At 38.4% G+C, this 15,312-nt stretch overlaps 1 protein-coding gene across 3 annotated transcripts in view; it reads left to right on the top strand.

The window, feature by feature from the left end:
* LOC150107214 (roundabout homolog 1-like) overlaps positions 1 to 15,312 on the top strand; it is a 742,051-nt gene that overhangs the window by 575,136 nt on the left and 151,603 nt on the right. For all 3 annotated transcript variants that reach the window (XM_090391071.1, XM_090391072.1, XM_090391070.1), the window contains exon 19: positions 4,572 to 4,710. In XM_090391071.1, coding sequence (XP_090247197.1) covers positions 4,572 to 4,710 — 139 coding nt within the window. The remainder of the gene's footprint in view (positions 1 to 4,571; positions 4,711 to 15,312) is intronic.

Genomic DNA, 15,312 nt, shown 5'->3' with positions numbered 1-15,312 from the left:
TAGCTAAAATATTTCCTAGGATTTAATTTGGATCTTAGGGCCAATCTCTTCTCATATTCCAATTTCGCCTTCCTTGCCATACTAGTCACTCTCCAGGCTTGTGTCTTATATTCTTCATGCATCTACTCTTCACCTGTCCCTTAGATCTCTTCCATATCTTTTTCACATGCAGTTCTTTAATATTGTTTTTCATTCAATTTACACCAAATTGTGTCCTCTTCTTCACTTGTGGAATACAGCTTACTATTGCTGCTAATAAATATTCCTTCACAATTTCCCAAGCACTAATGAAATCCCAGTCTTCCAATTCCTCCCTCCATGAAACTTCCCCAAGTTGATGTCTAAGACTTATGATCACTTGCCTTATAATTCCACATACGTTCCCATCTCTTCGATACTCCCGCATGTCTTATTCATCTTCCAAGTCAAAACCACATCACCACTCTCTACAACTGGTGGGAGAGATGTCTTCTCAGTTATTATCAACTCTTCTGATGCTATGACCAAATCCAAAACGCTTGAACCTCTAAGACATTTGTCCCTCAAGAATTCTAGAAATTCCATTCCCTTAATGCTACATGCATTTTCCTCTCCCCAATTTATACTGCTGTAGTTACACTAGACCCATCCACCTTGGGTATTCTAGTATCTCTGCATTGATACACCGACTCGTTCAGAACAGCAATCTCTTCAGATGCCTACGCCCTTCCTTGTTGAAATGCAAGCGATCTCTCGCATACAATTCCTTTCTGACCTCAAACACCCTCCAAGCATCTGCATATTCTAATCCTCTCTTCTGACACATTCTAGCTATTATGTTATTCAATATTACTGCCCCTCCTCAGCTCATCACTATCATACTTAGGCAACACACGCACTATCTTTCTTCTCTGCGTTTTCTTTTGTACATCCTCAAGCAAGAATCTCATATCTCTTGCCGCCCAATTTACATTGCCTCTCAAGTCATTCGTTCCAACCATCACAATCATCTCATCTGCCCTTTCACCCCTCTTAATTGCCATAGTTAGACTTTCTATCATTCCTCCAGGCAAACACTCCTCATGCATCCTATCTTGCACACCACGAATCATTGAGTCCTTATACATTACACCTCTTACCACCCTGTTCCTCAGTTGCTCGCATGCATCCCAAACTGTCTCTCCTCTAACACTTTCTCTCTGTTTTCCCCTACTTGCATGCCTTCATGATATCACTCTATCCCTGGTTCCAGTTCTCCCTCGCATTCTTCTCATTCCCTCTCTCTGCTACTCGTTCCATTCTCTCCTCTTCTATCATTCCCATAACTCTCTCTCATTCCCTCTCTTCCACTGATCCTATTCTCTCTTCCTCTACCATTCTCATAACTCTCTCTCTCTCTCATTCCTCTCTTCTACTGTTCCTATTCTATTATTCCCATAACTCTCTCATTCTCTCTCTTCTACTGTTCCTATTCTCTCCTCTTCTGTCATTTCCATAACTCTCTCTCACCCCTACTCTGATTTGCCTTGCATTCATCTCTTCCATTCGCCTAATCTCATCTTTCACACTTCTCATCTCATTTCCTAGAAATTCCACCTGCTCTTTCAGCTCATCTCTCTCAAGTCAGCCACTTTTATTTGCCATTCATCCTCCCAAAATTCAACCTTTCCACACTCCCCACTCTCATTTTTTTTTCATTTATATTTCTTTTTCTATTCTCGCCCTCTATCATATCACTCATTTCTCTACATGGAGAATCTCACTCCTCTGACTCAATGAGGTCAGTTATAGTCATCTCTAACTCACCAAGTTCCTCCCATTGCCTGCTTTTGCACATATACCTATTTCCCTTTCTCTCACCTACCACATATACAACCACTAGGACGCATATATTCCACAAGTCCCACATGCCACAAAATCCCTTATTATATCATGCAAAATGGAATCCTTAAATGGGGGAGGACTTGGCGATACGCCATTTGCAATTTTAGCTGCCGCTACCGCCATTATTCAAAATAGTGTTGAGGAACTATTACAACTAAACGCTAAATAAGTATAAGTGAGTATAACTATATAAGTATAGGTTAACTATAAGTATAAAACATCATTATTCTTGATATTTACCTTATGTTCACATTATGGGTAAATATCAAGAATAGTGATCGGAGCTTGCTACACCTTAGACATGAGTTGCCTCAGCTTGCACTACCTTAAGGGTCAGTTGCTGCAGTATTCAGGTATTTGCTTACGCTTGGAATCGCCGAACTTTATATAGTTTCTACTATATTCGGCATGAAACTCCTTGAGTTTCTTATTCGGCTAAGAAACGATATGGGATGTAATATCCCTTAACTTAAACAAGTTATATGTCGCCGAATTGAAGCCTTTGGCTCTTCATATATCTAAAAATTATTATTATTTAATATTTGATTAATAATAATAATATGAAGGCTTACACATTATACTGTCTATAATAGATTTAGTTTAATCCTTTATCCCAGTGAGAGCAAACAAAGTTTGCGCCTGAAAATATCTTCAGGACTAAATATAGTGTTGTACTATCTTATCCAGTAAGTAGTGCAACACCAAGGCAACTCGTGGCAAAGGTGGAGCAAGCTACCAGGCACTTCTAACCCAGTATCTCCCATAATGCAAAACACATTTCCTATGTGGATATGTATACTGTTATGCATTAAAGGGATTGGCCATCTACCCAGACTAGTTTCGACCTTTATTTTATTATATTTCGACCATTATCCACATAGGAAATGTGTTTTGCATTATGGGAGATACTGGGTTAGAAGTGCCTGGTAGCTTGCTCCACCTTTGCCACGAGTTGCCTTGGTGTTGCACTACTTACTGGATAAGATAGTACAACACTATATTTAGTCCTGAAGATATTTTCAGGCGCAAACTTTGTTTGCTCTCACTGGGATAAAGGATTAAACTAAATCTATTATAGTCTAACCTAGTGATAAATAAATTTTCAACAATTTTCAACACGTTTCAACATTATACTGTCCTTTAATATTAACTCCACAGTTCCTCATTGGAGAGTAGATAAAGATGAATATAAAAACTTTTCTGAGATCACAGAACTTGATAGTTTTACTTCTTTTCCAGCTCTCCTTCTTCTTTGCTTGTGTGCTAGCTTGCTAACATTCTAGTTTGTTACACCTAGCTACAGCCATTCTAAAAACTTACAAATGATGCTTATGTCCATTACTGAGATTCAAGCTGAAACTCTAGTGACAAGATGCTGCCATTACTATAGTGCTTGCACATTGTTGGCATGAGCACAAATAATTATATAAGCAAACATATGTATAGTTGTGTACACAACAATATACTGCACGCACGCGCGTGCACACACACACACACACACACACACACACACACACTCTCTCTCTCTCTCTCTCTAAGGTAAGCAAATTGGCTACTTAAATCTCCTTTGTACGGCTGCTGCTGAACCACATTGTTGTTCTGATAATATTAATGTGTACATTGAATTTCTAAATGCAAACAAATATATAATTACTTCATCATGTAGTAAAAGTTAAATGTGTGTGTGTGTGTGTGTTTAATTACTTTATTATTATTATTATTATTACTACCTCAAGACCTCATGGAGTCAAAGACTCATCTGGTAGGTCCTTTTATCGCGCACACACACACACACACAGCTCATCATACCATGTCTTAAACACACTCAAACTCCTTTCAGACACCACACTCTCAGGCAAGGCATTCCAATCATTTACAACTCTACATGAAAAAAACCTTTCTCTCACTCCCCTACCCTCTTTATACAGTTTCCAGGGATGACCTCTGGTTCTCCCCTGATCTCCCACTATTTTCTGTAGAACTTTTCCACCATTGATCCTATAACAACCCCTTCATGCAGTAAAACTTAAATAGCATTAATGAAATTTTCACTCAGCATATTACTGTCAAGGACAAATTATGGCAACTACCTCCCTCCCTTCCATACCTCTACCAAAATGCTTCTCTGGCAGAGTATGACACAGTAGAATTATGCATCAGCTTATCAGAATGTGTTCTGATATGTTATCCTGTGCAAACTATCTGTGGATTGGCTGTAGAACTGCTTTTCTGCTCTTCTTGAATTGGTGAGATTTTGAACTCCACATTAATTGGTATGTTCCCTTAAAAAGTATATTTTCTCAACCTGTAAAAGAGATGGGTGACATAGAGGCCAGGATTCCTACTTTAGGGACCAAATGTAACATCAACTACTTCAGGCTTCCAGTGAGCAAGGTTGTGATGCTTCACTGGTTCATTTCCATTAAGTTTACATTATGAAATTTACATTAACTGTTTTTTATGTATTTTTTATTATTTCCCTTTCTTTTTCTTTCTTTGAGAATGAAAAAGAGGTTGATAAACATCTGTATTGTCAAAAATTATGAAAAATCATTGTTTTAAATATAAAATTATATAATTGCATTAACTAAATTTGTAATATATTTCAGTAGTCATACAACTAGTTCTTGTTAAATCACTCTTTAAAACTATTAATTTACATACACTTATTGAAATTATCACAGTGTGTATTCTCCCCTATTATGTAGTGTCACTGCCCCTGATTATGCTGAAGTTGATACGCACAACATGACTACATTTTACAAGAAGGAACCTCTTCCTGTGCCAGCACCATATGCTACCACTACTCTTATCAATCCACCAGTGCAGAAACATCTCAGTGGTTCGGTTTGTATCCCCCCCCCCCCAACCTAGTATTATAATTAGTGTAATTTTGAGAAGAGGCAATCCTGAAATTCTGATTATAAAAATGATAATTTAAATAACTACTATTACTGCATAATATTTCATTTGTTAAAATTTTATTTCCTTATTCAGTTAATTTTGGAAGACTACACAAAAGTTCAGTATTATAAGAAAAATTGGAATAGATAGAACAGCAGTAGATCATAGAATAGCTAACCTCATTGCATAGGAGGCCAGCAATTATCAATAAGGCTGTGTGTGGAGAAGCAGGATTTCAAAAAAAAAAAAAAAAAAAAAAAAAGATAGAAAATGGTTCTGCCATTATTTAATATTTACTTTTTACACTAATTATTCCATGAGTGGTTTCAAAAATATTCAGTTCCTCTAAGATGAGTCAAAGTTGGGGGAACTTATGAAAAAGGATGTTTATGTAATGTTTTTTCATTCTTTCTTTCATTCAATTAAAAATGTTACTTTTTAATTTAAAAATTAAAAATTAATATTTTTAACTTTTAAAATTCATGTTCAATAGACTCATAGTGAACATGAATTTTCAACAAACTTAAATTGTATAAAACCTCATGTTCAACAAACTTCAGTTATATACAGTTATACGAGTCATTCATATAACTGAAGTTTGTTGAAAATGAGGTTTATCTCATGTTCAACATATACCACAGATACCCTGATTTCTGCAAAGAATCAGAAAGTTCATCTGCAGTGGTTTTAGGAACACAATGACTGGATGCTGGAATACTGGAAAAAAAAGTCATGGTCTGACAAATAGTTCACTTTGTTCTGTACTGACAGTAGGCAGGAACCCCATGAAACAATGAATCCAGCTTTATGAACACAACTCATGGTTCTGGAGATGGTGTTATAGTGTTGGGCATATTCTGTTGGTGTGAAATGGGTCCCCTGATATTGCTGGATTGCTCCAAGGAATATCTGAACATTGTTGTGAATCAAGTCCATCCTGCAGTGTTGATTTTTTATCCAGTAGGCAATGATTGTTTCATGGAGGACAGTACTACTGTCCATCATGCAAGAATTTTTCAGCAGTGGTTCAGCAAGCATGATGACTTTCACCATCTTCCATGGCCTCTACAAAGTCCAGATCTAAACCCCATTGAGAATGTATTGGGACATGTTAGAAAAACAGATCCAGGAGCAAAGTTCTCTTCCATATGAGCCAGTTAAAGGGCTGTCTTGTGAATGCCTAGTATGTTGTAGACATTGATGCAATCCAACACCTAATTGAATCTATGCCAAACTGCATATGTGCTGTAATTCAGGCTAAAGAAGGTCCAACAAGGTATTAAATAAAAATTCTAATTCATTGGCTGGTATGTATATTTGCTGATAATGGATTGCTATCTGGTTAATATTGAAGAGATGTTTCATGGAAGGCAGAAGACAGACATACAACAAGAGGCCACCCTCCATAAACTATAATAAGGAAATTGTGAGTAAGGAGATGAGGAGTAGGTTTTTTGCACAGAGAGTGGATGGTGAGTAGAATACAGTTTCCCAGAATATGATAAGTGTATAAATGGTGGATGAGTTTAATGCAGGATTTGATTAATTTCATGTGTGGCAGTGAAACTTCTTGTGATGAAGGGTCAAAAGACTCATTGCTGTGTCTTTTGACCCCTTGGAGATCTGGTACTAAAATAATAATCTGATTTTTCAGAAAATGACAATGTATACTAGAATATTAATTAAAAACTTTAATCAATACCTTCCTATATTTTGTCAATGTTACATTGCCATATTCTGGGATCACAAAACAATGATATGTGCACGCAGTCACTGACACTAAGCAAATGAGGCTGAAGAAAGGCAACTAAAGTCGGTCCTAGAGTCCTAAAGGTGCCCCTTAGCAGGCTAAATTGGGTTGTCTTGGCCGTTGTCAGAACCTTGTATGAAGCAGGTAAGCTAAGAAATGCTATCCAAGAAATGAAAAGACTTGAAATTGGAATTTTAGGAATGAGTGAAGTTAGGTGGCCAGGATCAGGCAAAACTCAAGTCAATGACATGACAATGTATCACTCTGAAAGTTGTGAAAACAACCATCAAAACAGAGTTGGAATAATAATAAACAAAGAGATCAATAAGTCACTGTTGAGCTTGATCCCTTACTCAGATAGGATGATGTTATTAAAACTGAAAGGACAACCACTAGATGTTAATCTTATACAAGTCTATGCCCCTACTGCTGACAAGAGTGATACCGAGATTGAAGAATTTTATGATCAATTAAAAGAACTAATGAAAAATACAAAAAAGCATGATATTAACATAGTCATGGGTGATTTCAATGCTAAAGTTGGGAAAGGAGAAGTGGAGATGTAGTTGGCGAACATGGACTGGGCACAAGAAATGAGAGAGGTGACTGTCTTTTTCAATTCTGCCAGGAAGAGGAGCTAATAATCACAAACACATGGTTTAAGCTACCACCTCGAAGATTGTATACTTGGCGATCACCACAGGATAATAATGGGAATATAGTCAGAAACCAAATTGATTACTTACTAATTAATCAACGATTTTGAAGTTCTATAAAAAGTACAAAAACCTATCCTAGTGCAGATATTGCTTCTGATCAACCTACTGGTGGCAGAGTTACAACTTAGACTGAAAGCTATGCTTAAGAAACATCAACAAAAAAGATTTGATTTGGGAAAATTAAAAAACACAGAGATAAGAAGCAAATTGAGTCAAGATCTGAATCAAGAGCTAGCACTTATCAAGAATGATGACATCATGAGGGTTGATGAATCGTGGGACAAATTGAAATCTGTCTTCATAGAGAAATGTACCAATACCTTATGTCCTAATAGAGCAGTAAAAAAGAAAGATTGGATGACTGATGAAATTCTTTCTCTCGTGGATCAACGCAGATCATATAAAAATCATAATCCAACAAAATATACAGAGGTTCAGAAAATTATTAAACACAAGATCAAAAAAGCAAAAGAAATCTGGATGAATGAAAAATGTAAAGAAATAGAAATTCTACAGGAAAAACATGACAATTTTAATCTACACAAAAAGATGAAAGAGACCTCAGGTATATATAAGAAAAAACAATTCTGTATCCTTAGAAACAAAAAGGGAGAAATTATATCCAAAAAGGATGACAAAATACAAGAATGGGTGAAACATATAGAAGAACTCTTTACTGATGACAGACAGAACCAAGAAAATACTTATGAATATATGGAAGGTCCATGCATTCTAAAATCAGAGGTAGAATGTGCATTGAACTCAGCTAAAAATGGTAAAGCTCTAGGACCAGATAGAATACTGGCAGAAATAGTAAAGTTGTTAGAAGGTGACAAATATTTTAGTAAAGCTATTTAATAAGATCTACGATACAGGCATAATCCCTCAAGACTGGTTACAGTCGACCTTCATCATGCTACCTAAAAAAATAAATGCGAAAACTTGTAATGACTATAGAATGATCAGCCTAATGAGTCACGTTCTCAAAATGTTTCTGAAAATAATTCAAAAAAGAATATACAGAAAATGTGAAGACACCATCAGTGATACCCAATTCGGCTTTAGAAACGGCTTGGGAACAAGAGAGGCCCTTTTCTGTTCTCAGATCTTATTTCAAAAATGTATTGACCAAAACAAGGTAATATTCATTTGCTTCATCGACTTCGAGAAAGCATTTGACAAAATCCAACATGCTAAAATGATTGTACTATTAAAAAGAATTAGATTAGATGGTAAAGACATCAGGATCATTGAAAACTTATAGTGAAACCAAAAGGCATCTGTTCAAGTTGATGACATTATTACAGACTCCATTAACATCAAACGAGGAGTAAGGCAAGGACGTGTGCTGTCACCTCTTCTTTTTAACATCTACTCAGAAGCCATATTTCAAAAAGTCTTGGAAGGAAGAAAGGAAGGGATTAGTGTAAATGGTGAAATCATCAGTAACATCCGATATGCCGATGATACAGCTCTTCTGGCTGACAATATTCAGGATCTTCAAAATCTTTTGGAGCTAATAAATGCAGAGAGTGAAAAAATGGGATTAAAAATAAATATCACCAAAACTAAATTCATGGTCATAAGTAAGAAACCAATTCTTAATTTAGCACTTTCTTTAAATAGGAAACAAATAGAAAGAGTGGCAAAGTTTAAATATCTCGGATGCTGGTTAAATGAAGATTGCAATCCAGAAATGGAAATAAAAGTTAGAATTGAAATGGCAAGAAAAAATTTTCTCTTGATGAAATCAACACTGTGTAACTGCAGTTTAAACTTAGAGCTTAGAGTACGCATGGTTAAATGCTATGTATGGTCTGTACTGCTGTACAGTGCAGAAACTTGGACCTTGAAGACAACATCAATAAAAAGACTTGAAGCCTTTGAGATGTGGTTATACAGACGAATGTTAAAAATCCCATGGACAGCAAAAACGTCTAATCAGGAAGTACTGAAACAAATAGGGAAATCACGTGAACTTTTAGATACCATAAAAAGAAGGAAAACTGCATATCTTGGTCACCTACTTCGTAATGAAAAATATAAGATACTTCAATTGATTATAAAAGGGAAGATAAATGGAAGAAGAGGAAATGGAAGACGAAGAAAATCCTGGCTGGCAGATATCAGACAGTGGACTGGTATGGACTCTGAGAGACTGCTCGGAATAGCTGAGAATCGCTCAAAATTTGCCAAGGTGGTTGCTGACCTCCGATAGGAGATGGCACTCAAAGAAGAAGAATGGCCGTTGGGCTGATGTTCTAAGAATGCAATTTTCCCAAATTTAGAGTAGTCTCATGCACTCAAATTTCTTGATTTGGGAAGTTTTTCAGAGCTAATGCTCATTTCAGGAATAATCTTTCATACTTGTACTTGCTGCAGCGTAATAAAATGGCCTTCTTCCAATGTATTCTGTGGTGGATGTCCAGTGCATGGTCAACAAGTCCTGAGTGACTGTATTGGTGAAACCAGATGTGGTCCTTGTATTTGGATATCCTGATATTGGCTGTCCTGCCTGTTTAACCATAGTAGGACAGTTTGCAACTGCAATGGACCTCTTATACTTCAGGTAGGTCTAGAGGAAGTGGCTGGTCTTTGGTGGAGTGGAAAAGAGATGCCAGTTTCTTATGTGGTTTGTAACATGTTGTGAGATCATATTTTCTTACAATTTTTGTTAGTTTTTCAGATGTACCACAGATATAAGGAATGGTGGTAGATTTTGAGTAATCTCTGTTATGAAGGGGAGTTGTGCTTAATTGGTTTTAATGTTTTTTCAGATTTTTTTGGGGTTGTAGCCATTGGCTAAGAAAGCATTAAGGATATGGTTAAGTTCAGTAGTTAGGGTATTGTTATCTGAACTGATTAATTTTCCCCTGTTATATAGGGTTTTTATAATCCCATATTGTTGGGAGGGGGGGGGGGGGTGGAGTGATTGCTGACGAACGTATCTACCAGTATGTGTCGAATTTCTGTAAACAGAAACCTTACACATACTGGAGAAAGCCAGTATGTGTAGGATTACATCAGGCTGGCATGTGATCAGAGTGTCTAGGAAAGGGATACTGTTGTTGTTTTCCTTTTTCCAAGGTAAACTGGATCCTGGGGTGTCGATCATTTAAGTGTGTTGAGAAGTTCTGGAGTATATCCAGGCTATGCAGCCAAATAGCATAGCCATACAGTGGGTTTGTGTGGGGCAGAGTTTAAGGCTTTTTCTTCAAAGGTCTCCATAAAGAAGTTGGCCAGGGATGGAGAGAGAAAGTGGAGAACCCATGGCTGTCCCCTCTATCTGTTTGTAGAATTTTCCTTGCCAAACGAAATAGTCCGAGTTCATGGTGATCTGAAATAAGGCTGAGATTATTATTATTATGTGACACCTCCAGGGAGTCCAAAGACTCATCAAGGGAGAGTTGTGCCAACAGCATTGAACGAGGCTCTACCAATCGGCCAACCTTTGAAAGGAAATTTGGCTTGGATGAGGTCTAAGGTATCTTGGAGTGGGACATTGGTGAATAAGAGACATCAAAACTGACCATTATGTCACTGTTTTGGAGTGAGAGGTTTTCTATACTGGCTTTAAAGTGGGCTGAGTTTTTTTGTGTGAAGGTAGGTTGCCAGTATATTGTGTGAGCACTTTGGTTAAATGCTTGGGACATCGAATTGGTTGTCCCTTTGACTAGATTGCTTAATCTGAGTTCTCAGCTCAGGCAGAGTCCCAAGGGAATAAGAAGTAAAATTAGTTCCAATACATAAAGGTAGGTCTGAGACCACAATTAGCATTTCAGGAGTGGTAGTTAAAGTATTGGAGAAGTTGGTTAATGACAAAATTTAGGAATGGAACATTGTATGTGGGGAAGCTTGCATGGCTTTGTGAAGGGTAGATCATGCTTGAGTAACTTACTTTTTATAATAAGGTAACAGCTGAGTTGGATAAAGATAATGGGTACATGATATTACTGTTGGACTCTGCAAAGGTGTTTGTTTGGATACCATATTGAATCCTGACACGTAAATTCCATCAAATGGGTATGGATATGAAGCTGGTAATATGGATAAGAGGATGGTTGATGGAAAGATACCAGACAGTAGTTTATACAAGTGCACAATCCTTTAGAAGGTCTGTGACTAGTGGTGTGTCACAGAGCTCTGTACTTGGGCCACTACTATTTGATATGTTCATTACTGATATAAGAAATGATCTGAGGGGAAATATTCAGTTGTCTTATAGGATGATTTAAATAGACTGGCACTATGGGCAAAGAAGAATGGATACCAATTTAATGTGGCAGAGTGTAAGGTTATGCATTTTGGAGTGAAAAGATTACCAGCTGTGTGCCATATTGATGGGACTGTACTCCAGGAACTTGATAAACTAGAGATTTGGGGGTATTGACAGATAAGGAGTTGAAATTCAGAGGGAATATTAAAAAAGTGGCTAAAACAGCTCATAGGATTACATAGTTATCGAAGAACACCCTGACATGCAGAGATAAGAAGGTTATTATTATTATTGGCAACTCCAAGGAGTCCTTAGACTCATCGAGGGAGGCCTTAAACATCACAAAAACAACTATTCAGCATTCGCACAGTATCTATCATACTTTGCTTTGAACTCATTTACAGTCATGGCACTCACAACAAATTCAGGCAGCCTATTCCACTCATTCACCACTCTCCAAGCAAAACAACTAGAACACCCTTACTAACCACACTCTTGCCCTAGCTTCCATGGATGTCCCCTAGTCCTCCAACCACCAAAAACATCCTCTGAATTAATCCTATAGAAACCCTTCAGCAATTTGAATGTCTCAATCATATCTCCCCTTTTCCGCCTATCAACTAATTTCTGCAACCCACAAATCTTCAACCTGTTTTCATAAGGTTCATTCCATAGACTTGCTATCATCTTGGTCACTCATCTCTGGATCCTCTCCACCTCCTCCCCATCAAGAAGAAACCTAGGTGACCAGATATGGGCACAGTAGGCAAGATGGGGTCTTATCAAGGCTCGATAAACAGGAATAATAACCTGGTTGTCTCTACTCGTCGAAGTATTCTTCAGTAACCAAGTGACCCGATGAGCTGATTTAGCCAATTTTGCTATGTGCCCTCTAAACTTCAGTTTCCACTCACTTTCCACCAAGCCTCCCAAATCTCTGACTTCATCAATCTCCTGGAGTACAGTTCCACCAATGTGGTATACTGCTGCTAATCTTTTCACCTCAAAACGCATAACTTTACATTCTCGTAGACAGGCTTATATGTTGGTTATGCATTATTAAAACACTTAAGGAATTGAACAACGTAGTTAAGGATATAAATTAAATTAAACTTTAATAAATATTTTCCGATATTTCGGCAACGTCACGTTGCCATCTTCTAAAGGAACTTACAAAAAAAGTTACGTGCACGTAGGCACTACAACACAGAAACTGGGAATGAAGAGATGAAGCTATTGTTCTCCTAACAGTCCTGATGGTGCCCTCTAGCGGGCTAAGTAGGTGTTCTGGGCCATTGGGCTGAAGGTCTGCTGATGTGGGCCTCCCAGATTTGGGGCAGTCGCATACAACTAAATTTGTTGAGGTTTGGAGAATTTCTTAGGGCTGAGGCTGATTCCATAAAGAGTCTTCAAATTTGTATTTGCTATGGTGTATCACTGTAGCTTTCTTCCACCGTATTCTGTGGCGTGTATCCAGAACGTGGTCCGCAAGCCCAGAATGACTGTATTTGTGAAAACGGATGTAGTCCTTGTGTTCCGAAATTCTGATATTCGCTGTCCTGCCTGTTTGGCCAAAGTAAGACAGCTTACAACTGCAAGGGACCTGGTAAACACCAGGTAGGTCTAGGGGAAGTGGTTGGTCTTTAGTGGAGCGGATAAGGGATGCCAATTTTCTGTAAGGTTTGTAACAGGAGGTCAGGTCATGTTTTTTTTAAGATTTTGGTAATCTTTTCCGAGGTGCCTCGGATGTAGGGAATGGTGATGGATTTAGAGTAATCCTTGTTGTGGAGGGGGGGGAGGGGATCTGTGGTTTGTAGGTTCTAATATTTTCTGGATTTTTTTTGGGGGGGGGGGGGGTAGCCATTGGCTGAGAAAGTGTTGAGGATGTGATTTAGTTCAGTGTTTAGGGCAAGTCATTTGAACAGATTAGTTTAGCCCTGTTGTATAGTGTTTTCACTACTCCATATTGCTGTGAGGGGGGGGGGGATTGTTGGTGAATGTATCTGCCTGTATGGGTGGGTTTTCTGTAAACTGAGAAAACCAAGGTTCCATTAGGCTGGCAGGTGACTAGTGTGTCTAGGAAAGGAAGGTTGTTGTTTTCCTCTTTTTCCAGAGTGAATTTGATTCTGGGATGTTGGTTGTTTAAGTGTGTTAAGAAGGAGAGAAGTGTTTCAGAGCCATGTGGCCAAATAGCGAACACATCATCAATGTAGCGAAGCCATATGGTTGGTTTTTGTGGGGCAGAGGCTAAGGCTTTTTCTTCAAAGGTCTCCATAAAGAAATTGGCCAAGGGTGGGGAGAGTGGTGAACCCATGGCTATCCCCTCTATTTGTTTGTAAGACTGGATGTAGCCTGTGTCCTTTCCAAAGCAAGACCACCAAAAACCAACATATCCAACAAAGAATATAAAGCTCTACAGGAAATGAAGAATAATAAAGAATTAGTTATCACCAAAGCGGATAAGGGAAATGCAACTGTAGTACTTAACCAAAAGGACTACACAGGTAAGCTGAATGCTCTTCTATTAGATCGGGCCACTTACCTCCCTATCAATTACAATCCCACCAACTCTCAAATTAGAAAACTTCACAGGCTCCTTAAGAGAGTCACTTCTTGGCCTGTAGAAGTTACCAACAGATTAAAGCTGTTTAACTCTATCCCCCCCCCGTATTTACGGACTCCCAAAAATACACAAAGAAAATGTGCCATTACGTCCCATAGTGGATGGCATTGATTCCCCCACATACAAATTAGCTAAACATTTGGGCAAAGAGCTCACACACTATATTGGCAACACACCATCACGCATAAAAAACTCAGCCCATTTCAAAGCCAGCATAAAAAAACCTTCCACTCCAACATACTGACATAATGGTCAGCTTTGATGTCTCCTCTTTATTTACAAATGTCCCACTCAAGGAAACTTTAGAGCTAATCCAAGCTAAATTTTCTCCCGATATCTCAGCCTTATTTCAGTTCACAATGAACTCAGGCTATTTCGTTTGGCAGGGAAAATTCTACAAACAAATAGAGGGGACAGCCATGGGTTCACCACTCTCCCCACCCTTGGCCAATTTCTTTATGGAGACCTTTGAAGAAAAATCCTTAGCCTCTGCCCCACAAAAACCAACCATATGGCTTCACTACATTGATGATGTGGTCACTATTTGGCCACATGACTCTGATACACTCTCTCCTTCTTAACACACTTAAACAACCAACACCCCAGAATCAAGTTTACTCTGGAAAAAGAAGAAAACAACAGCCCCCCCCCCCCTTTCCTAGACACACTAGTCACCTGCCAGCCTAATGGAACCTTGGTTTTCTCAGTTTACAGAAAACCCACCCATACAGGCAGATACATTCACCAACAATCCTCCCCCCCCTCACAACAATATGGAGTAGTGAAAACACTATACAACAGGGCTAAACTAATCTGTTCAAACGACTTGGCCCTAAACACTGAACTAAATCACATCCTCAACACTTTGGCTACCCCCCCAAAAAAATCCAGGAAATATTAGAACCTACAAACCACAAATCCCCTCCACAACAAGGATTACTCTAAATCCATCACTACTCCCTACACCCGAGGCACTTCGGAAAAGATTACCAAAATCTTAAAAAAGATGACCTGACCTCCTGTTACAAACCTTACAGAAAATTGGCATCCCTTATCCGCTCCACTAAAGACCAACCTCTTCCTCTAGACCTACCTGGTGTTTTCCAGGTCCCTTGCAGTTGTAAACTGTCTTACTTTGGCCAAACAGGCAGGGCAGCGAATATCAGAATTTCGGAACACAAGGACTACATCCGTTTTCACAAATACAGTCATTCTGGCTTGCGGACCATGCTCTGGA

Source organism: Typopeltis vanoorti, chromosome 4 (assembly GCF_054136105.1).
Source record: "Typopeltis vanoorti isolate ZY-2024b chromosome 4, IOZ_Tvanoo_1.0, whole genome shotgun sequence".
In the NCBI taxonomy this organism is placed as follows: Eukaryota; Metazoa; Arthropoda; class Arachnida; order Uropygi; family Thelyphonidae; genus Typopeltis; species Typopeltis vanoorti.
Note: the sequence above shows the minus strand (reverse complement) of the source record. Positions and strands in the feature narration are given on the sequence as shown.